Source organism: Pinus tabuliformis, chromosome 6 (assembly GCF_031772625.1).
Source record: "Pinus tabuliformis cultivar Carrire ecotype Pingquan chromosome 6, CPIR1, whole genome shotgun sequence".
Lineage (NCBI taxonomy): Eukaryota > Viridiplantae > Streptophyta > Pinopsida > Pinales > Pinaceae > Pinus > Pinus tabuliformis.
Window position 1 is genome coordinate 341,332,777 of NC_142292.1, and position 22,611 is coordinate 341,355,387.

Genomic DNA, 22,611 nt, shown 5'->3' on the forward strand with positions numbered 1-22,611 from the left:
GTCCTTTGCTGAACCATTCTCCCTAATTTGGGTCAAAATACTTGATGTAGGGATAATCTCCCTAATGTGGGTCAAAGTACATGCTATCATCACTCCCTCTCAATGAGAGAGGCATTCTCAACAAGTCCAAGCTTGTCTTTGAAGTATACAAACTTCACTCAGGACAAAGGCTTTGTCATAATATCTGCAATTTTCTCATTAGTGGAGTGGAGATTTACTGCTCCCTTCTGCACCATGTCATGAATGAAGTGGTACTTGATCTTGATGTGCTTTGACCTGTCATGGGACACTGTATTCTCTGGGAGCTTCACATAGCTTTGATTATCGCAATATATCACGGTCGGCTTGAGCACATGATCAAACAATTCTGCGAGTAACTTCCAAAGCCACACTGCTTCGCAACTTGCCAAGCTAGATGCAATATATTCTGCCTTTGCAGTATGAGTGCGATAGATTTTTGCTTCCTGCTCATCCATGAAATCATAGCATAGCGCACATTGAAGCAACCTCCGGATGTACTTTTTTTGCCTTCAACAGTCCCTACTGTTAAAATTGGAAACTAGGGCCAAATTCCACTTTGAGCAGGTCGTTTGAAGAAGATAATTATGGCATTGAATTCCTCTTTTCGAGAGGACCAAAATTGACTTAAAGATCACTAAATTTGGATAAGGAAAAATTTTTATTTATTCAAAAGAAATTTTATAAGGCATGACCTTATCAAGGTGGGAAAATTGAAATTTAAATTTGCCTCCACAAGTGTCAAGGTCAACTTCACCTCCATAAGGACAAATCGTCATGTCTATTTGTATATATATGTGTCCTCCAACCTCATTTGGAGACACATCCTATGAGCATCGAATATCTGAAATAGGGCAGTGAATATGAGGCTAGGGCAAGGAGGCAACTAGCATGAGTTTGTGGTAAAGGTGGTCTCCCTCTTAGGTGCAGATGTCTTGCAGAGAGAGGCCGCAGATGTCTGGGCTTGGAACAGTCAACAAGGAGGTGTCTTAGGGCTGATTCAAGATGGTTTAAGGCAGCGGACTTCTGGCCAGATCAGGATGCAGGAGCAGAGGTGAGTTAAGTGTATTTGTGGGCTTGTTTTATGGATCATTATCTCTGTTCAGTGGGCCACAGGATAGTAGCACGTTTAAGGACTGTTGTGAGAGCCAAGAGACCTAGTCTAGGGGTGTTTTCCCTAGCCACAGTCAACCTACAACAAGCCGCAGATATACAGAGGTAGCAGAGGCTTAACCAAGGTGTTTTCATGTCCTAGGAAGGCCGCATATAGTGTTGTAGCTGATCTGTCTATTGTTGGGTGACCTGTGAAGGTTCCAAGGCCTACAATAGTGCAGGAAGGCAGTGTTGAAGGGCAGTAAGTATAATTGTGTCTTGAAGAAGGATTAGGGTCGTTGTGATACCCTAACTGAAGCTCAGTACTTTGCTCAAAACCCTTGAGCAACAGCAGTGTATGTCACCAGCTTCAAAAGACATCATTTGACTACTTCAGAATTGCAACTCTGACCAGGCCATCTATTTATCTAAAGACAGAGATTGGCAAGTCAGTTTTGACTTTGAATTAATGTATTTTCTCTCTCTCTCTCTGCTGAACATTTGATTCGAATAATAAGAAGAATTGATCAAGGGTTTTCCCCATCTTGGGGTTTTTCCCTGGCTTGAGCCATATTCTTGTGTCCTCTTGTCTTGGCTTGTCTTCTGCATTTATCATTGATGTTCTTTCTTCAGTTACTGTCAATGATTTATGTGATTACTAATGGAAGTGAAATAGATTGATAAATGGGCTAATATGGATCATTGAAGTAACCATCCTAAGCAAAGAACATGTTTACTTAAAATTAACATTGCCCAATCTGCATCTGTATAGCCCTGCCACTGTATATCACCGTTTGTGACATATCGCAAACCAAAGTCAACCAAACCACGCAAGTACCTCAATATGTGCTTTGTTGCAATCCAATAATCATGTCTTAGTTCCACCTGGAACTGGCTCAATGTGTTCATTACAAAGCAAATGTCCGACTTGGTATTAACAAAATACATCAGCCAACCAATCAACTTTCGGTACATAGATGGATCTACCAGATCAGACTTAGAGTCTCTTAGCTTTCTCATATTTGTAACCATGGGAGTCGACATCGACTTGCAATCCATCATTCCAAACTTTTGCAGGATCTTGATTACAAACTTTCCTTGACCAAGGAAGATTTCACCAGGATTTTGCCATACTTCTAGCCCCAAATAGTAGTGCATCAAACCAAGATCCTTCACGTCGAATTTAGAAGCCATTTCCCTCTTACTTTGAATAATTAGATGCTCCAGACCTATCAGAAATAAGTCATCAACATACAATAATAGAATTATAGGTTTATTTTTCTCAACCTTGAAGTATAGGTTTGGATCAATGTCGCTCTTGGAGAAACCAAGTCTTGTCAGATAATTGTCAATTCATGTATACCGGGCTCTCCATGCTTGCTTAACTCCACACAAGACTTTCTTCAATATGCAAACGTTGTACTCTCTACCATGGACCTCAAATCCTTGAGTTGTTCTATGTACACTTCTTCTTCACACCATTAAGAAAAGAAGTCTTTACATCCATTTGATGCAAATTCAAACCTATAGAAGATGCAATAGAAATGATAGATCTAATGGTAGTGTACTTGGTAAACGGAGCAAAAGTCTCATCATAGTCTTCTCCCTCCTTCTGGGAGAATCCTCTAGCCACAAATCTTGCCTTGCATTTGTTAATACTACCATCCACTGCATGCTTGATCTTGTATACCCATTTGGAGGACACCAGTAATTTTCTTTTAGGTCTTGTCACAATCTCCCATACATTATTTTTCATAATCAATTGTTATTCTTCCAACATCACATCCTTCGAAACTTGCTGGCTAGTTGCTTCTTCAAAAGTGGAAGGTTCAAAACCAATAAGATTAGTCATCAATGTTGCATAACTAGAATACCTCTTTGGTCTCTTGCTTTCCTTGAAGGTGCCACGTGGTGCTGCATGTCCTTCGACTTCTTGCAAAGTGGATCTCAAGCAAGCTGATCTTTTCTTGATTTTAGGAACAAAAACGGGGTCCACTAGTTCACTCGACCCTTCTGCCTCTTCTTGATGGTCAATAGAATGCTCAAAAGGATTAGATGGGCCACATCCATCTTCCTTGGGAGCTTCATGCTCTTCGTCCCCATCAAAGTCCACTTTTTAAGACTTCCAATAAGCCACATCCATGCTAACTTCAACTTGTTTTTGTCTCGGAACATATATTCTATAGGCCTTTGATGATTCACTATAACCAATGAATATCCCTTTCTTTCTAGAAGGCTCTAACTTTCTTCTCTTATCTTTAGGTACATGAACATAGACATGACAACCAAATATTCTCAAATGAACAACCTAGGGTTTCTGTTTGGTGAACGCTTTTTCAAAAGTCTTCTCTTCCAAAATCCAATGAGGACCTCTATTTTGAATGTAGATAGCTGTCATGGATGCTTCACTCCATAGAAACATAGGTAGGTCTTGATCGTGCATGATTGCCTTAACAGATTTGCCAGTGGTTCTATTCTCTCTTTCAATAACTCCATTCTATTGAGGATTGTAATGGACTATCAACTCCCTCTCCTTGGAGGTATATTCTCCTCCATTATTAGATCTCAACATCTTGATCATTCTTCCCTTCAAGTTTTCAACTTAAGCTCTGAATTCCTGGAACTTGTCAAAGACTTCGTCTTTTGTTTTCATGAAGTAGATCCATGTCTTTCGAGAGAAATCATCAACGAATGTAACATAGTACAAAGAGCCTCCAAGAGACTTTACTGGCATTGGACTGTTGAAGTTGTAATTAGTGTCAGTCTTCATAATATAAATTTTATAATTGATGTTTTTACATTTATATTTATATATTTTTGTCAAAGCATATTCTTCATGCTTGGAGAGTCAAAAGGAGTAAAAAAGAATTAATTATGAGTCAAAAGAAAATGTATTTGAGTCATGTCCCATTTGGACATTTAGAAGAAAAAAGAATTTGAATTTTTCCCTAAGTCATAAGTTCACCAAATGAACAAGTCGGCCCTCCTTGGAACAAGTCGGTCTAGTCCTTCTTCACCCCTGTGAGCATCACCCGATGCAATGAGTGCTAAGTGAACTATTCAAAAATCATGAGAAATTAGTCAGTTACGACTACCTCTCATGGAAATGGTCATACGTGAATGACTTACTTAACGCAGTTGAATCCCAAAAAAAAAAAAAAAAATAAATAAATAATGCACTGCGTAAACCCCCATACTTAAAAAGACACCTATTCGACCTCTTGGACAACTATATATAAAGGACAGTTTGACCCACTTAAAGCAAAATCAATCATTATCACATAAAGTACTTTTTTCACCTAAGAAGTATACTGAAATAAAGGAAAGAGTAGAGGCAAGTCTACACAAGGAAAATCTTGCACGTGCGGAGTGTTATGAAACTAGCTCACAAAAAGATAGAAAAGATAGATGAATGCCTTAGAAATAAGCCTCTTCGAGGGGGCAACCTCCTTTACATTACACAAATGAACAATTCTTGGATGATACAAATGACAAGACCTCCTTTCTATATATAGGAGTCTGAGGGGTCATAATATAATCAGAGCCGACATAACAATAATAATGTAAGGGCACAATAATAACAATAGTGGGCTTCTATGGGGCACAATAGTAAAAATATGGGGATTACATGGGTACAACAATATAATAAGGGGGTTGTACTAATAACAATAAGGGGTTACATTAGTAGTATAGGGGCCTAACTTGCCCCACTCCTTCAAAAAGTGTTGTCCTCAACGCTTGAGTAGTTCTTGATGCTTCTGTATAAAATTCTTGTCCTCCCATGTGGAATCTTCAGCGGGTAAGTTCTTCCACTTGATGAGATACTTCGAAATTGATCGATTTCGTCGCTGTTGGGTTCTTGTTTCTGTGACTACTCCAGGTTCCAATATGATTTTTCCTTCCTCTTCAAGTTCTGGCAATATTGTTTGAATTGGGATCTTCTGCAACTTTTGAATGAGTGGCCACACATCTTCGTCCTTCTTCCATTCATCCCTTGCTTCATTTATCCAATCTGGTTGGATAATAGAAATAGCACAAAACAATGCTTCCACATCCTCATCCTTTCTTGAGAGTGCATCTGCAACAAAAGATTTCTTCCCTTTTCTGTAGATGATGTCAAAGACATTACCCAACATATTTGTGACCCATTTTTTCTGTTCTTCTAAAGATAATATTTGTTCTAAAAAGTATTTAAGACTATCATGATCCATTTTTACCTTGAAGTGTCTTCCCATTGGGTAAGGTCTCCATTTCTTAAGTGCATGTAATATTGCCAATATTTCATTCTCATAAATAGCTTGCTTGAGATGTAGCTGTAAAAATACCCAATCACCTACATCAAAATTTTTCTCACTGCGATGTTGACCTACCTGTTGTTTCATTCGATTTTGCACCAAAGTGGCGTTATCCTTTAAAAGTTGGAGAACTTGGTGTTGATGGTTGATGTGATATTTCAGTGCTTGAACCTTTTTCTTCTTGATATGTCTTTCTATCTTGAGAGTTTGAGGAGTGGTAATTTCTTCCAATGCTTTACAAGATATGGTCAGATTCATTTCTTGTTGCTCGATGTGATCTTTCACTTCTTGAACATTTTTCTTCTTGATATGCCTTTCTATCTTGATAGTTTGAGGAGTGGTAATTCTCGCCAATGTATTACATGATATGTTTGGATTCATTTCTTCTTTCTCGATGTGATCTTTCACTTCTTGAACATTTTTCTTTTTGATATGTCCTTCTATCTTGAGAGTTTTAGGAGTGGTAATTCTTGCCAATGCTTTACAAGATATGGTCGGACTCATTTCTTCTTTCTCTCAGGTTGGGTCCTGGCATATATCCTCTTCTTTTGATGTTTCTTGATCCTTTTCTTCCTCCTCTTCATACTCTATGTAAAATAGTTTCTTCTTAGCACACTTATGACCTTTAGTGCATTTGTTATCACAATTGTAACAAAGCCCTTTTTCTCTTTTTTCTTCCAATTGTTGTGGTGTAACCCTTGTAGGTTGTGGAAGGCTAGGAGAAGAAACACTTCCATAATTATAGTTGTGAGTGGTGGGATTCCTTGTTTCCATAATTTCGCTTTTAATTTTTCTTGCCCACTTAAATGCCTTCTCCAATGAATCAGGTTCCCAAAGATGAACCTCATGTTGAATGTTATCCTTTAAAGTACCTATGAAGACATCAATCCTTTACTTCTTTGGAATATCATTTACCCTTATATTCAATTTTTGAAAGTCCTCAATGTGCTTTACCATTGAACACTTTTGTTTGAAATTTATCAATTGGCTAAAGAAGGTGTTTCTCTTTGTATCCTCATAATGTGCTATCATTTCTTCCGTGAAAATTGACCACGTAACAAGTTGTTTACGAGAACAAAGCCCTTTATACCATAAAAATTGATCCGGTTCTAAATATGAAGATGAAATACATACCTTTTGTAACAGTGGTACACCATGTAGATCAAAATACTGCTCCATCTGAAGTATCCAATTTGCGGGATCCTTGCCATCAAACTTCCTCATATTGCCTTTTCTTGATTTTAGGAGTTCGACCTTGAAACGACTATAACTCTGTAATTTTGGCTCTTCCAATTCTGAAATTGCGACCTGCAGTAGTCCTCTGTGTCTTCTTTCCAATGTCACCAGTCTGATCAAAATTGGATTTTCCGAGAAAGAGTTATGCACAATCTTCCAAGATGACCTGATTATATACCTTTCCAGAAGAGCGAACTTGTATGAAGTGCCATGTGTCACTGTTTTGACCTTAGAATCTGAAAAATATACACAGGAAACTACAATCCGTCCTCTTTCTGTAACTTCTTACGAAATTTCAATGTAATGCTCAAAACAAAAGTTATGACGATTTTCCCCAAGTCACCTGTTTGGAATGAAATTCGGGAGTGTGCAAAAAAGCCAACTTCCTCAGATCATATCTCTGCAAATATAGTGCGAAATGCTCTGAAATTCGGACTCGAGGTTCATAACGATTTAGTCCCAAATGAGTTTTTTTTAGTGTCTGAAACGTCGCAGAAAGAAGTTATAGTGCAAATGCCACGATGACTTGTTTGGAGCAGCGAAACCCTAGAATTCAAAGCTCTGATACCAAATGTTATGAAACCAGCTCACAAAAAGATAGGAAAGATAGATGAACGCCTTAGAAATAAGCCTCTTCAAGGGGGCAACCTCCTTTACATTACACAAATTAACAATTCTTAGAGATGATACAAATGACAAGACCTCCTTTCTATATATAGGAGTCTAAGGGGTCATAATATAATCAGAGCCGACATAACAATAATAATGTAAGGGCACAATAATAACAATAGTGGGCTTCTATGGGGCACAATAGTAACAATATGGGGATTACATGGGTACAAAAATATAATAAGGGGGTTGTACTAATAACAATAAGGGGTTACACTAGTAGTATAGGGGCCTAACATGGAGGATGAATTCTGTAAATGAGGCTGAGATTTTTGAAGCAATTGCTGACTTATTTTGGTCCTCTTTTGTTGCAAGTGAGAATTTTAGAAGCTTGACCGGATCTAAAGCAGTTTGACTTGTGTTGACTTGACTTTGGAGGCGACTTGGAGGAGGGATGGACTTGGTGTTTTGGTGGCAATTTTGTTCTTGGTCTTGGTCTTGGATATCTCATTTTGTTCTGATTCTATAAGAGAAACATTGTTGGGTTTTGCCTTGGCCTTTGCCTAATTTTGGTGTCTTGTCTCTTAGTGATCTTTATATTTTCCTGGTTGATTGAACATTTGTATAATTGCTTGATGAAGAAGATAAGTAATAAGAAGATATTTAACATTCACAAGTTATTATCAAGAAGAGGAATCATGCTTTAATTTACACTACACTTGGTTTCTCAACATGGTATCAAAGCTAAGGTTTAAGAGCAATCTTGAAGAAGTTTATGAGAGATCGAAGGTTAGAAGTAGATCAAAGGTCCAAATTTTACCAAAGCTGTGGATGAATGCAACAATGGTCTAAATTATCCCTTGGGCAGAAATAAGAGAGCTGACATACCATCACTGGGGTAGATTAACGAATATCTTTGAGGCAGTTCGTATGATATCAATCCTGAAGCATTTCATATGCTAAGACAATATTACAATGAAAGGAAAAGTTTTTGTGGCAGTATGAAGTCCTCTCCATGATCCGAGATCATCTCTAAGGTAATCCGAACCTCTATAAAACCATGACAAGATCATATTTTTATGGATCCGAGTTCCTTTGGACAGTAACATGACACTCCTACGAGCTACCTGTGGAATCTATCCTCTATGAAAAATTTGTGGACCTGTAATGAGGACATGAAACACTTTATCTATGAAACGAAAAAGTCTTGTGTGGAAGAAGAAGGATAAGATCAAGGAATACTCTTGAAAAGTATCAATATCCCTATGGAAGAATGAAAGACTAAGCCTTCTCATCTCTGAGGACAAAACTAATTCAAGCAGGCCAAAGAAGTTATAATTTGTCATCAACCATCTCTACAAAATACAAAAAGAATGAAGGCCAAAGTGAAGAGAGATAAGAAGAGATTCGTGTACCCTCGCTCAAGCAAGAAAAAAAGACTAAAAGAACAGTTCGACCACTGTGGCAACATTTTTCTGTGGTAGTTGAACTTACTGTGGCAACATTTCAGGCATCCGAGCTCACTGTGGTAACATCTCCTATGACATCCAAACTTACTGTGGCAACATACTTCTGAGGTATCTGAGTTTACTATGGTATTATTGCTACTATGGATTGTATTCTATACAAGGCATTTCAATGGACGTGACTTCTAAGTACAAAAACAAGGCATCCATATAATACAGAGTCCAAACTATACAAAGCATCCAAAATTTTCTGAGTAGACAAGTGTAGGAGTACAAATGATGATTTTGAGGCAGTGTTGCGGGGGAGCGCCTCCCCCCCCTCAATCCCGCTCCCAATCCGTGCTCTTGGCGGGAGCGACCTAGGAACGGGTCGGGAGCAATTTCGGGAGCGCGCTCCCTAAAAAAACGCTCCTTGCATTTTCAGGAGTGTTTTGCCTTTTTCGCAATTTTTTTTTGCAATGATGTTCCAAATGCAATTTTTTGTCAAAGAAACAAATAAGTTTTGAGTGGGGAAGCTTAATGATCAAGTCTATGGCCCTAGTATTGATATGCGATTCACATCATTTTATTTAAATTTTTAACATTACCATGAAATGGCTCAGGATGTTTGAGAGTGGTTCCGACCTCATTGAATTTCATATGGAGAAAGTAAAATTTTAGATTTCATTCAAAATCCAGCAGACTTATCAGTTTTTTAGGATTGCCATGTTTCCATTGAATTTTGTCATGTATTAGGGTATGGAACTCGTATTTAATCAAGAGCACCAATCCCATGTACCTTGATGTTAGTGACATTGGTTGTCGAACTCCTCTATCACGATCCTCCTAAAAATGTATGCATCATTCAAACAAAATCTTGACTTGACATGCTATGTTTTTTCTATCTTATGTTAATGCTTAGAGGGTGATATTAATGACAAAGATCCCTATACAGATACAGAGGTAATGACAAAGATACTTCTGGATATTAATGCTTAGAGGGTGATATTAATGACAAAGATCCTGATTTTCCAACAAGACTAAAAAATTAGACATTTCTCGTGGTGGCAAGAGGCCCAAGCATAAGCAATAGATAATAGATTTACTTGTCTTTTCTAGTTTCTAGTAGTTTTTATAACTATTGATTCTTTCATATTTATTATGATATTTTTTTAAACAATATATGACAATTTAAGTTTGAAGTTGGCAATTATAACTCATTAGTAATGAATTATGAATATGATGCTTCATGAAAGTTGAAAGTTGTTTCATTTCATTTTATAACATTTCATTTCATGTTAGATATTATTTGTTGTAATGGTTACACTTAGCTTACAAGTACAACTTTGGTGATCAATGGTGATAAATGTTATATATTGAATTTTGAAAGCTTGAAACTTTAAGATTGATGAATCATGAGACTCATTATGTTGTATGTTACTATGTTACTAACTTGTGGACGTCGTTGATGAAGATTATAACTTCTAGATGATTGTTGTTATATGGTTCAATCTATGTTTTTTTATGTTTTTTATATCTAATTCATCATTCTACATGTTTTTGTTGACATATATGTATCAAAATATAAAAATATAATATATATATATATATATTATATAAAAAACGCTCCGGGATTCGCTCCCAAACCAGGAGCTTCTGAAAATGTCACTCCCGCACCCGTTTTCGCTCCCGCTCCCCGCTTTTGCTCTTGCTCCCAAGTAACACTGTTTTGAGGTATACGAAGCTAGTCAAAGAACATATCAAGGCAAATAAAAGGATTCATCTGAGAAATATCTCTTGAAAAGACCAAAATCCTATATATCTCTATGCAAAAAGAACCAAATCTCTATGAAACAAGGAAGCGGAAAAATCTGTGATAAACAATTTGTGAAAAGGAACGAGACTTTGTAGTAAAATGGCCAAATTACTAAGGTCTATACTTCTCTATGAAAGGAGTTGAATTATCAATAATGCCAAGCTTGAAGATCTATACAAAACAATGTTATATCTCCTTATAAGAAGGACTGTAATCGTAGTACCAAAGATATGTGAAGTTTGTGAAAATACAAGATATACCAAGTTCATCTCTGTGCACAAGTTTGTGTAGTAGCCATGATATCGAGATATAAAAGAAGGACGAATTACATCAATAAAACCGACTTATCTGAAACATTAAACTCTGAAAAGTCTAAGGTACCTCTCTTGGAAGAAAATGACACATGTCAACTGAAGAAAAGTCAAAGGACTGGATCTCTGCAAGGATGGATAAGGTAAGGTTAAAAGAGGTATGTATAATCTTTGTTCATTTGCAACCAATGACCTATGTCAACTATATTTCATATGATGCTAAATCTTCTAGGTTGTGGTGAAGTCACATTTAGAAATTAACATGAAGAATAAGCTAATGATCTTATGCTCTCTTGAAAGATAGTGACATATTATAAAAGAGTCTGTATAGATATATTAGAGATCGTTGATATGTTAGCATTCAAAGTCTTTCCTTGCATATGAAGACTAGGTTTTTGTGATCAAGGAATGAAATGAACTCCATCTCACATATAGAAGACTTGTCAACAATGTTTCTAGGGTTTGTAGCTAACACATTTGTATATTTGTAGAATATGCAAATTTGAAGTATGGCATGTCTTGAAAACCTTGAATATTGAAGCATTTAGGATTTGTAAACCCTAGCAGAAGGTCTGAACTAAGAAACCCTAGGACTAATCGTTTTTGCTGTAAAAATAAGCCCTAGCTCTTGAGAATGACAAAAATATCATGCTGATGTGAGGACAAGGTTGATGAAAAGGTCTAAGATTAAGAGGGAAAAGAACTTCATCAAACGATAAGTACTCTCCTTGATTACTACTATTGCTATTGTCTTTGTACTTTGCTTATTTATATTTGTTCTTTTATAGCCTCCTAATAAAGTTTGCAGGTTAATAATAAGAACTATTCAAGACTTGATAGCAGATGAAAGAATGGAAAGAACGTAGCAAAGCATGAAGATGGAAGAATGTGATTGCAAAAAGAGAGAGTAGTTTGAAGGTTCTCCCAGAGGGAGAGGATCAAGTTAAGACGATTGCCTCAGTTAGAAGAGTTACTCCAGATTTTGAAGAAGCTTCATAATTAAAGAAGACCTTGAACTTTGAAAAGAAAGGACTCATGAAGAAATATTGACTTCAGAGGGAGCTAGAAGTAGAATTTGACATGAAGGATATTACACTACATCGTTTGGGTTGGCGGTGCTAATAATGAGTAGAGAATCAAGATACTACTGATAATTGGGATCTGGTATGGTTTCCTGGAAGATTATGAAGCAAAATTTTGTTGCACAGCAGAGGCAGAAGATGTGGCAGTTGGTACAATTAGTTGTGAAGCAGTTTGGCTTCTTAGAATGTTTGATGGACTATTTGACGACGTGATAGATGTTGAAATGTAACTAGTGTCGGTCTTCATAATTATGATGTCATGACTTGATGTAATCATTGTACTTGTCAAAAGAAAGAAAATAAAATATTTATTTTTGTAAAAGAAAAATTATTTATACATGGGTTTCTTGCCCATGGTCTTGGTTCCAGGTTGTGCACCCATTGAGTGCTCTAGGGAGTCAAAGTCAAAGTCATAATGTAAAACGCCTATAAGGGCTCCTGTATCAATGTAAAGAAAAATATTTCATGTCATGTGTTGCACCCATTTTGTCACAGTTCCAAGGAAGTAGTTGTGCCAAAATTTTCAAAGTTCAGAATCATCAGCCAACCAGTTATCATGTCTTTGTAAACCCAATTTTTGCAAATTGTAATGCAAATGTTGCTACTACAATTGTTATTTATGTAACAACCTAGGTAAGCCTATGCTTTTGGTGACGAATTTCATCCTAGGAGGTTTTTCGTCTCACCGAATTATGTGGGTTTCTAAACACGGATAATCGACAGAGTTTTTTCCTCCAGCTTAACCCCAAAGCTAGGGTGGAATTTTTGTCGAAGTCTTAGGTGAATCCTAGTGTTCTTAGTAGAGTCTATTTTAAAAGTGATTTGGGAATATGTTAAGCTAATTGGCTAAATTATTGTATTACAGATCACTTGGTCTATAGATCATATTGTTTCGCAGAATTGGGTAAAAATTATGAGGCTCTATAACGAACAGGTATTCCCCTTTTGAGGGTTGAAAATGTAATTATCTGAGGTAAAAAATATTTTAGTGCATGGTCCCTCGCAATCAGAAACCATGGCTAAAGTATTTGAGGGTGGAAAAATAATTAATCCCCTCAAGTGTCAATTAATTAATTTTTCTGGCAAAAATAAAATTTCCTCTCTTCGACCCTGATGCTGGCTTTGCTCTAGCGAATTGCTGCAAAAACCCTCTGCGTCCAACTAGAGATCTGTTCAACAAGAAAATTTGAGTTGCTCCCCTCTGCCTCTGGAATCACTTGTTCAGGAAAATCCATATTTTTTCTGCTCCTCTCTGAGAAAAATCGATATTCCTCAAGTAATTTGGCCTTCTGACAAAAAGACTGCGTTGCTCCTTGAGAATTTCGACCTGCTGCCCACACTGAGTAGCGAAATTCCTTCTTTTCTCTTCTGAGCTCTTCGACTGATCAATGAAGCTCTGATACCATGTGAAATTTCATGTAATGCAGCTACTGGAAATTAGTCTTCTAACTCAAAATTAATTATGCAGTTTATTTGCTATGACAAATAACGAATAAAATCACAACTGCAATTTTCACCATAAAAATACTGCGGAAAATAAAATACTAGAAACTGAGAAATTCTAGCACACACAATAATTTTGACACGGTAATTTTTGGACAAATGTCCTCGGAAAAACCCAACTTGGGAAAACCGATGCAACAGATAAGGGTTTTATTATTAATATTCAACAACAAATCTGAGTACAATAATTTAGATGCCCAACTGGCAATCTAATTTGAGGAGAATACTGGCAAAAATATCGTGAGAATTTTCTCTCACCCCATAGCTATCTTTTGCCTCCGAAATCACTTCCCCAGCTTTTGCACTGAGCTCTCTGCGTCACCCTCTACACAGAGCTTGCATCGGCCCTTTGGAGATTTCGGTCTTCCTTCCTTTGCCTCTTTCGAGAACTGGAAATCTTCCTCCCGGAATGCTACTGCCCTCCTCTTCCACTTGCTACTCACCCTCTGGCTCTATCTTCTCTACTGAGATGCTGCTTCTGAGAAAATCAAACTACTTGGGCAACTGAGTATCTGCACTGGATGGTTTCTCCATCACCACATCAACTTCCTCTTATAATCCATTGTTGGAGCACCAACGACCAAGATTAAAACATAATCGATGGCTAGGATCATCTTGGAGTTGGTCTGTGTGAGTTTCTAGATGATTCTCACCTTATCTCAATTAATACTGATTAATTAACCATATTCCTTAAGTTTAGACTTAGGAAATATTTAAAAATCAGTTAATAATCTAATTGAGACATTTCTAGGTGGAATTTCTAGAAATGATTTCTAGGTTTTGGAGATCCCATGTATTCTAGGCTTTCCACAAAATTTCGTGGCTAGAACACATCCGATCATAATGTTGATGTTTAAGATGGATTACCAATCCGATTCTTCTTATGAGAAATTTACAATGGAATTACTGTCCTTGTACTTGTGATCAATTATGAATACCTCCCTAGTTAAGAGGGAGTGTTGGAAGTTGTAACTAGTTTTGGTCTTCATAATTGTGATGATGTCATGACTTGATGTAATCATTGTACTTGTCAAAAGAAAAGAAAAAGAAAATATTTATTTTGGAAAAGAAAAATCATTTATTGTAAATGGGTTTCTTGCCCATGGGTTTGATCCTAAGTTCAAGCACCCATTGAGTGCTATAGGGTTTTAGTGTAAAGTCAAAATTAAGGTCATGATGAAGAGAACCCTTGAGGGCTCATGTATCAATGTAAAAGAAATTTATTTTATGTAAAAGTCATGTCTAGAAACCTCCAAGGATTAGGTCGGCTAGCCATGAAAGTCGGCCTAGATGAGGCCCATGCACCCACATGAAATGCTAGCCTTCATCCTCCACAGGACATAGATGAGGAGTTCGTTTTCTCTTAAGTGATTTGAAGTAGAAATAGAGGTGCGTAGAAAATGAAGGTAGCTAGCGAAGAAGGGTTTCTTTCTCTTGGACGAATTTCTCTCATGATTGTTCACACGTGCGAGTTTCTTAGATTTGAAGGCGGAGAATGTTTTTATTGGTGGCTAACCTGATCCTTGGTTTGGTGAGTTGGTCTTGATTAGTGGTCTTAGAAGTCTTCATTGAAATTCTATAAGAAGTTCTTTGGGTTTTCCCCATTGGGAGGGGTTTTGCCTTGGCTTGTAGCCTATCTATGGTGTTCTCTTGTTATTTTGTGTGTTGAGAAATCTAGGGCATGAATAGTTAAAAGATTTCTCTGCTTGATAATTGCTTGTGATATACTTTTACTTCTTAGCTTATAGTCTTTTCTTCGTTATGTTATTATTGTGTTCTTTTCATCAAGACAATTACCAATATGCACAATAAAAGACAAGTGACACAGTATGTAGGCTTGTCAGCTAGGGCCAAAACCTCTCACCTCTTGAGAGGAAAACCCGATCAAAATTCTTCTTCTAGATCTTCAATTGATGAGTACCAAGACCATGATAAAGACCCTCGACTCTAGAATCCTCCCAAGAACCTTGTTACTAACCTTGATTCTCTGCCTCTTCCCTTTATTGACATTCTTCCTTATCTTGCACTGCTCTCCTCAACTCCTTCTAGAGAAACTCGGTCTCTATTCTTCACACTGCTCTTTCTTGACTTCCTCTAGAGAATCTCGGTCTCTAGGCTTTCACTTGTCTCTTCTAGAGAAACTCGATCTCTAGATCTCTTTCTCATTTACCCAGAAGAATCCTTCCTTTGCTGCCCCAGAAGAAACCTCTCCTTCGCTTGCCCAGAAGAAACTTATCCTTCGCTTGCCTAAAAGAAATGTCTCCTTTGCTTGCCCAAAAGAAACCTCTTCTTCGCTTGCCCAGAAGAAACCTTATTGCTTCTTCGCACTTCTTCTTGACCTCTTCTTCGCACTTCTGTTTTACTTCTTCTTCACACTTCTGCTTGATTGAATGCAAGTCGAGTTGCTTGCCTCTAATTGAGGCTGAGTGTGGCTATATATACATTTTCACACATGTCCTTTAGGCCGACATCATCCCTAGAGGTTAGGCCGACTTCTTCCAGCATGTTCTTCCATCGTTGTAGGCCGACTTGAAGAGAATAAGTGACAAGGTCTTGGAGGATACTTTACATAGACAATATTGACCTTTTACAAAGTGTAACATGACTTCATTACATGACAATGACTCTATCATTTTATGACTAGATGACAAATAATTCCTAAAAAATCTCAATGGGAGTCTTGACTCGAAAATAAAATCTCTTGCTCATGAAACCCATGAAGCAGGCAATAGAATAAATTTATTTTTCTTCTTTACATCGCATTACATAAAATCATAATTACATGTCATTATGAAGATTGAATCTAGTTACACCTTTCAACATTGTGATCTTCTATGGTTGGCATTTATTTGATGATGAAAAAACACAATAATGATGATAATGAAGTAATAATGTCACAAATAAATGTCACTTTTTAAGAGAAATCACGTAATTATCTTACCCTAATGAAATCCCAAGATTTCTCAACAGTTTTGGTGGCAGTGTTGGTCTTGGATATCTCATTTTGATCTTATTCTAGAAGAGAAGGATTGTTGGGTTTTACCATTGTGGGTTTTGCCTTGGCCTCTGGCCTAATTTTGGTGTCTCTTGTCTCTTTATATGATCTCTATATTTGCCTGGTTGATTGAACATTTGTATAATTGCTTGATTCAACAGACTTCAATTGTCTCTTCTAGTCCAACAGCTACACCCTAGCAACAATCCAGAATTTTGGCTCAAATACTCCAGAATTTTGGCCCTTCCACCGACCCAACAACTTGGCACGTATGAGACAAGGAGAGAGCAAATTCGACTTCTTTTTCTTGACAAATTTCCTTCTCCTTCGCTAGGGTTTCCTTCCTCTTCCTTGAATTTCACAACGTTTCTCTGCCTCCAACAACTGTAGATCGAACTTGTTGTTAAAGTGCTCCAAATGAGTCGAGTTGCTGCCCTTTTATAGTGGTTTCTCCCTCTTTAATTAGGTCGACTTGTCCAAGTTGAAGCCGACTTGGTGGAGGAGGCCTAAATGATCTATTTTACATAAAAATAAGTTTCTTTCTTGATTGATAGCATCGAATGTGCTGTAGCCATGAAAATTGGTGGAGAGGCTAAGGCACATGAGTTCTAAAAAACCCAGAAACCGTTTGGTGAAATTCCACCTAGATTGTATTTTATTAAAATAATTAATATTTTTAATGGGGTTCCAAAGTCTAAACTTAGGAAAATTAAAGTATTAATGGGTATTAATCAAAATATGGGTGAGAATGTTCTAGAAAGCGGATCAAGTCAAGTTTTTAATCTTAGCCATTGATTAGAGAGTTAATCTCGGCCTTTGAAGTCTCAATGAGAAAAGTATAAGGAAGCTTGGGGTTCATTAAGAAAAACACATGGAGAGAACGAATTGATCTAGAGTTCGAAATTTCTGGGGCTAGAAAGCTGCGAAGTTCGAACTAAGTGATCATTCTGCAACAGAGGGGCAGGGATAGTTCGGGAGTACTGGGCAGAGAGGTAGAGAGCTACTAGTGGAGGCAGTGCAACACTTAGAGGCACTGACGCTGGGCTAGTCTGGGCCCACGTAGTCTTGACGTAGAGCCAAAAGGGCCAGTGCAAAAGTGAGGCTGCCCAAATCCGAAACTGTCGGGGAGCTGCCAAAACAGCCGGGAGAGGTTGACGCAGAAGCTTCAGGAGGCAGAAGAGATAGCGTAGGGCTGACGCAGAACCTGTAAGACTGACGTAGGGCCTACGCAGGACCAACGCAGAGATAGCTGGGATTAGCCAGTTCTGCTGCCGGATCAACCGGAAATTGCCGGGTGAAGTGAGGTAATCTCACTCAGTTTTCTGCCATTATATTTTTCTCTGTAACTGAATTTCCGGGAGGGCATCCAACATTATATTCAAACCTATTGCTTAATAATGTAAAACTCTCAGCGCTGTTGCACCGGTTTTCCCGCATTGGGTTTTTCTGGGGGACTATTTTGTCCAAAAAATAATGGTGTTCTATGTATCTTGTTCTTTGCTCAGTTTCTTGTTTCATGTAATCAAATTAAATTTGTGTAGGTTGCATCAGTAATTTACTTCAGTATTTTTCAGAAAATAACTTGATAATGTATATTAAAATCAAGTAGGAGAAGCAAATTCAGTTTTGCCGCAGTAGGGGTTCCTTGAGTATAGGAATCTTCACATGGTACATAGGATTGATTTTGAAACAGGAAGAGCAAATCCAATGCTGAGTAGAGCATTGTTTTACGAAACGGCCGGGTTGACTCCGAAACGGCCGTTTCGATCCGGGTTGAACAAAAAAATTTCAAAACGGCCCATTGACCCGGCTCGGTGACCGGGTCAGCTATGACCCGGCCGAGTCAGCCAATGACTCGGCCGGGTCATAGCTGACCCGGTCAACCCGGCCGGGTCACGTCAAAAAACGGCCGTACCGATTGGAACCGGCTGGGCAGCGATTTCACTTAAAAAAAATTACTTTTTTGCTGATTTGGAGCTGATTTAGTTAGGGTTTGTGGACATGAAAAGGTTTATGTGATTAGTTAAATGCATTTGGGGTCCATTTCCCCCTCCCAAACTCTATTTAAGACAGCCAAATGCTCTCATTTCACTCACAACAGTCTTATGCATTTGAGTGAGAGTCTTCTTTGAGAGTTAGTGAGCAGTTCTTGAGCTTGTTTTGGAGCAGCAGTGAGGAGTCTTGGAGGAGCATTGTAGCTGGAGTGAGGAGCTTCTTGGGCAGCCATTTGGAGCAGCATTGAGGAGCTGATTTTTGGAGCAAGTTTGAGGAGGCAGTTTGTGCCTGGAGGTATTTTTTTCCACCTCTATAAATCTGTTTTTACTTATTAAATTTTAGGTGCATATAAAGATAGCTTAGAGAGTGTTTTTAGTCAAATAAATGAACATTGAATCAATTTTTATTTTTATTTTTCATTTTCAGATTGTTTTCCTAGTCAAAAAATGGCACCTAGAGCAAAAGATGCTGCTTGGGCATATGTTGAAATGGTTGATGATGAGATGTGTTGCAAGTTTTGCCATAGGAAAATTAAGTCAGGTCCTGGGGGGATTCATAGGCTGAAACAACACTTGGCAGGGATTAAAGGCAATATTACTGCATGTAAATCCCCCGAAATTGGGGAGATTAGAAAGACTTTGTTGGAAAGCTTTGAAAAATTTCAAGAAGAAAAGACTAGGCAAAAAGAGATACAGGCTGAAATTGGGAGGAAGAGGGAGATACAAAAAATGATGGCTGCCAACCCCCACTATGAGTTTGAGGGTTCTTCCTCTATCCCTCACACTGATGCATCAAACCCTTTCCGTTATGTTCCTCCCTCTTTTGCTTCTGTTCAAGATAAGGGAAAGGGTAGAATGAAGGGTGATGGGACTATCAAAAGTTTTTTCACTCACTCAGGCTCCTCTCCATCAGATGCACATGGTCCTGAAGTTAGTAAAGGTCTTTCTCAGCCCACTTTAGATGACCATTGGAAGAAAGAATTGAGGGAGATTGCTTGTGACTACATAGCTAGATGGTGGTATGATGCTGATATCCCCTTTAATGCTGCTCGTTCACCATATTATGAGCCTATGTTTGAGGCCATACATGCTGCTGGAAAAGGCTTCAAAGGCCCTACTATGCAAGAGCTAAGGGGGTTTCGTTTGCAGAAAGAAATTACATCAATTAATGAGTATTTGCAAGATTTCAAGGAATCATGGGCAAGAACAGGGTGTACCATCATGTCAGATGGATGGACTGATCAAAGAAACCGTACCATCATAAACTTTCTTGTCTTCTGCCCACAGGGAACCATGTTTTTAAAATCAGTTGATGCATCTGATAAGGTAAAAGATGGCCACTTGTTGTTTCAGCTATTGGATGAGGTTATTCAGGGTGTGGGGGTGGCTAATGTTGTTCAAATCATCACAGACAATGCCTCTAACTATGTTCTTGCTGGTAGACTGTTAGAGGAAAAACACAAGACCATCTTTTGGACCCCATGCGCTGCACATTGCATAGACCTCATGCTTGAGGATATTGGGAAATTAGATTGGGTCAGAAACACTGTAGATAATGCCAAAAGCATAACAAAATTTATCTACAATCATACACTGGTTTTGAGTATCATGAGGAAACACACTGGAGGCAAGGATATTATTAGGCCTGCCATCACTAGATTTGCTACACATTTTTTGACATTGCAATCTATGCTTTCCCAACATAGAAACTTGCAAAAGATGTTTTCCAGTGATGATTGGAATAATAGCAGTTGGTCTAACAAACCAGAAGGCAGAGAATTGAGAAGGAAAGTCCATGATGAAACTTTTTGGAGAAAGGCAACAGAGATTGTGAAGGTTGCTGAGCCACTAGTTAAGGTGTTGCGGTTGGTGGATGGGGAAAGGTTGGCTATGGGCTTCATTTATGAGGCTATGGATCAAGCAAAGGAGCAAATAAAGGCAGCATACAAGGATAGAGTGGCAAAGTATGGGCCCATTTGGGCAATCATTGATGAAAGATGGAACAATCAACTCCATCGCCCTATACATGCAGCTGGGTATTTTTTGAACCCACGGTATCATTATAAAGCTAAGGAGTCAGGAGCTTTGAGGGGGGAGGTCAGAGATGGACTGGTTGATTGCATTGAGCGCATGGTCCCATCGGAGTCTGATCAGCTACTGATACATCAGCAGGTCACATCCTTCAGCAATGCAACAGGTACCTTTGGGAAGAACCTAGCAAAGATTGCAAGAGAAGCAGATGAGCCAGGTAAACAAAAATTTCAATTTTCAATTTCTCAATTTCAAGTTAGATATAATTTGTAATTTTGTTGAGCTTCAGCCTTCATCTAACTCATAATTCATTACACTCCTATGTTTTTTGCAGCACAATGGTGGGAGGCCTTTGGTGGCCAGTGCCCTGAATTGCAAAGGTTTGCAATTCGTATTTTGAGTCAAACTTGCAGTGCATCTGGGTGTGAGCGCAATTGGTCTGTCTTTGAGAGGATTCACACAAAGAAGAGAAACCGTTTGGAGCAAAAACGGTTGAATGATCTAGTTTTTGTCCAATACAACCTTCGGCTCAGACGGAACCAATTGCTGAACAAAAGACCTGATTCAGATCCCATTGTGTTGGAAGACATTGATCCAACATCAGATTGGGTAGTGGAGAGTCGTCTACCAGAGTTTGATCCTGATGAGGATCTTGATGAAATTGATGTTGGAGATCCACTGCAGCGTGTTCAGTTGAATGCAGATCCCAATCCACCAGCCTCAGTCTCACAGCCAGCTAGTAGGACTCCAGTTGTAGGTGCTTCGCCTTCCTCTGCTCAGCCACGACAGAAGCGCAGCCGCATTTGTACTCTATCTCAGCTTGCATCTGCTTCACAGCCTAGTGGTACTGGTACTGGCACCACTTCTACAGTTGCAGTTGGAGACGATGATGATGAGGAGGAGCCATGGGGCTCCTTGTCTGGCTCTGATGATGATGATCCAGAGATTGGTCGAGATGATCTTGGCTCCTCTGGCAGTAGCCAGTAGCTACTAGCCTCCTTGGTTATTTGTATTTTGTTTTGACTCTTGAGTCTTTGATCATGTATGACACAGACAGACTACAGTTGACTATGTATTTACTATTGCCATTGGGTACACCGTACCATTTTGATATAATGGATTGGTTCATGAGCCTACTTTGATCATATGTTGTCTTCCATGTATATTATAATGTTGTGTGTTTGGAAACTTGAATGAAAATCTTTAAAATTATGTTTAAAATATTTAAAATTATGTTTTTTTATAAAAAAAATAAATATTTAATGTATTTTTTACAACGACCGAGTCATTGAAATCGAGCCGGCCGAGTCATTGCCGTTTCCGTTTCCGTTTCCGAGTTGATCCTCGGCCGAGTCCGAATCCGAGTCCGTTTTGTAAAACATTGGAGTAGAGAGGCCAATCGCTGCATTTGGCAGCAATTCGAATCCCCTTGAAGGGATTGCGCAGTCCTTGCTGGGAAAGCAGAGATTCCTAGGAAATTTCTCTTTAAGAGAGTCGACAGAGAGGTACGATTTTTGGTTCATGAGCTTGCAGAGGTAGAGGGAGTGACGTAGAGCCTCAGTGCAGTGCTTGAAGGGCGCAGTTTCTACTAGGGCAGAAATCCATCGGACAAGAGCAAAGATACATAGAAGGGGAATTTTCTCCTCAGAGGACTTTTCTCGCGAAAAGTCTGAATTTTTCACTTGCTAGGCAGCAAACCAGTGTTGCGCAGTGACTAGAGGAGTCGGTTCGACAGTTTGGGTGAGATGGCATCACATGGGCTCAAAGATTAGGACAGGTTGGAAGGAGCCTCCAACTATGTCATATGAAAGACCAGAATCTTAGCTGTTCTGGAGGAGTATGATCTCGAAGCTTATATCATGAGTGTTGTTGCTGTTCCCACAAACAATGATAAGAAGAAGAAGTAAAAGGCCGAGCAGGGAAAGGTGAAGAGGTTCATACTTGATGGAGTTCGAGATCATGTGGCCTCACACTTGTAGGGCAAAGATATAGCTCGAGAAATGTGGGAAGCTTTGTCTTCACTGTATGAAGGTTCTTCTGAACAACGAAAGATGTGCTTAGAACAAAAGTTGCAGCGGACATTGATGTAGAAGGGAGAAGGGGTTAACTCCTATCTTCAATGTCTTCAGGACACTAGAGACCAGCTTGCTACAGTGGGGTCTACTCCTCAGTCTATCGCGATGG

The 22,611-nt window shown here is 38.6% G+C and overlaps 2 protein-coding genes across 2 annotated transcripts in view; both read left to right on the top strand.

The window, feature by feature from the left end:
• LOC149258693 (GTP-binding protein At2g22870-like) overlaps positions 1 to 22,611 on the top strand; it is a 125,867-nt gene that overhangs the window by 48,053 nt on the left and 55,203 nt on the right. The window lies entirely within an intron of this gene.
• On the top strand, positions 18,316 to 21,694 carry LOC149258694 (uncharacterized). The gene is made up of 2 exons (XM_089415834.1): positions 18,316 to 20,644; positions 20,762 to 21,694. Exons 1-2 carry the CDS (start codon positions 18,844 to 18,846, stop codon positions 21,412 to 21,414), a joined length of 2,454 nt encoding a protein of 817 aa, XP_089271960.1. The 5' UTR covers positions 18,316 to 18,843; the 3' UTR covers positions 21,415 to 21,694.

Excerpts from the sequence above, each read along its gene's own strand:
- LOC149258694 (XM_089415834.1), top strand. The coding sequence starts at position 18,844 with ATGGCACCTAGAGCAAAAGATGCTGCTTGGGCATATGTTGAAATGGTT. Across the intron at positions 20,645-20,761 it reads AAGAGAAGCAGATGAGCCAG|CACAATGGTGGGAGGCCTTT; the intron begins GTAAACAAAAAT and ends TGTTTTTTGCAG.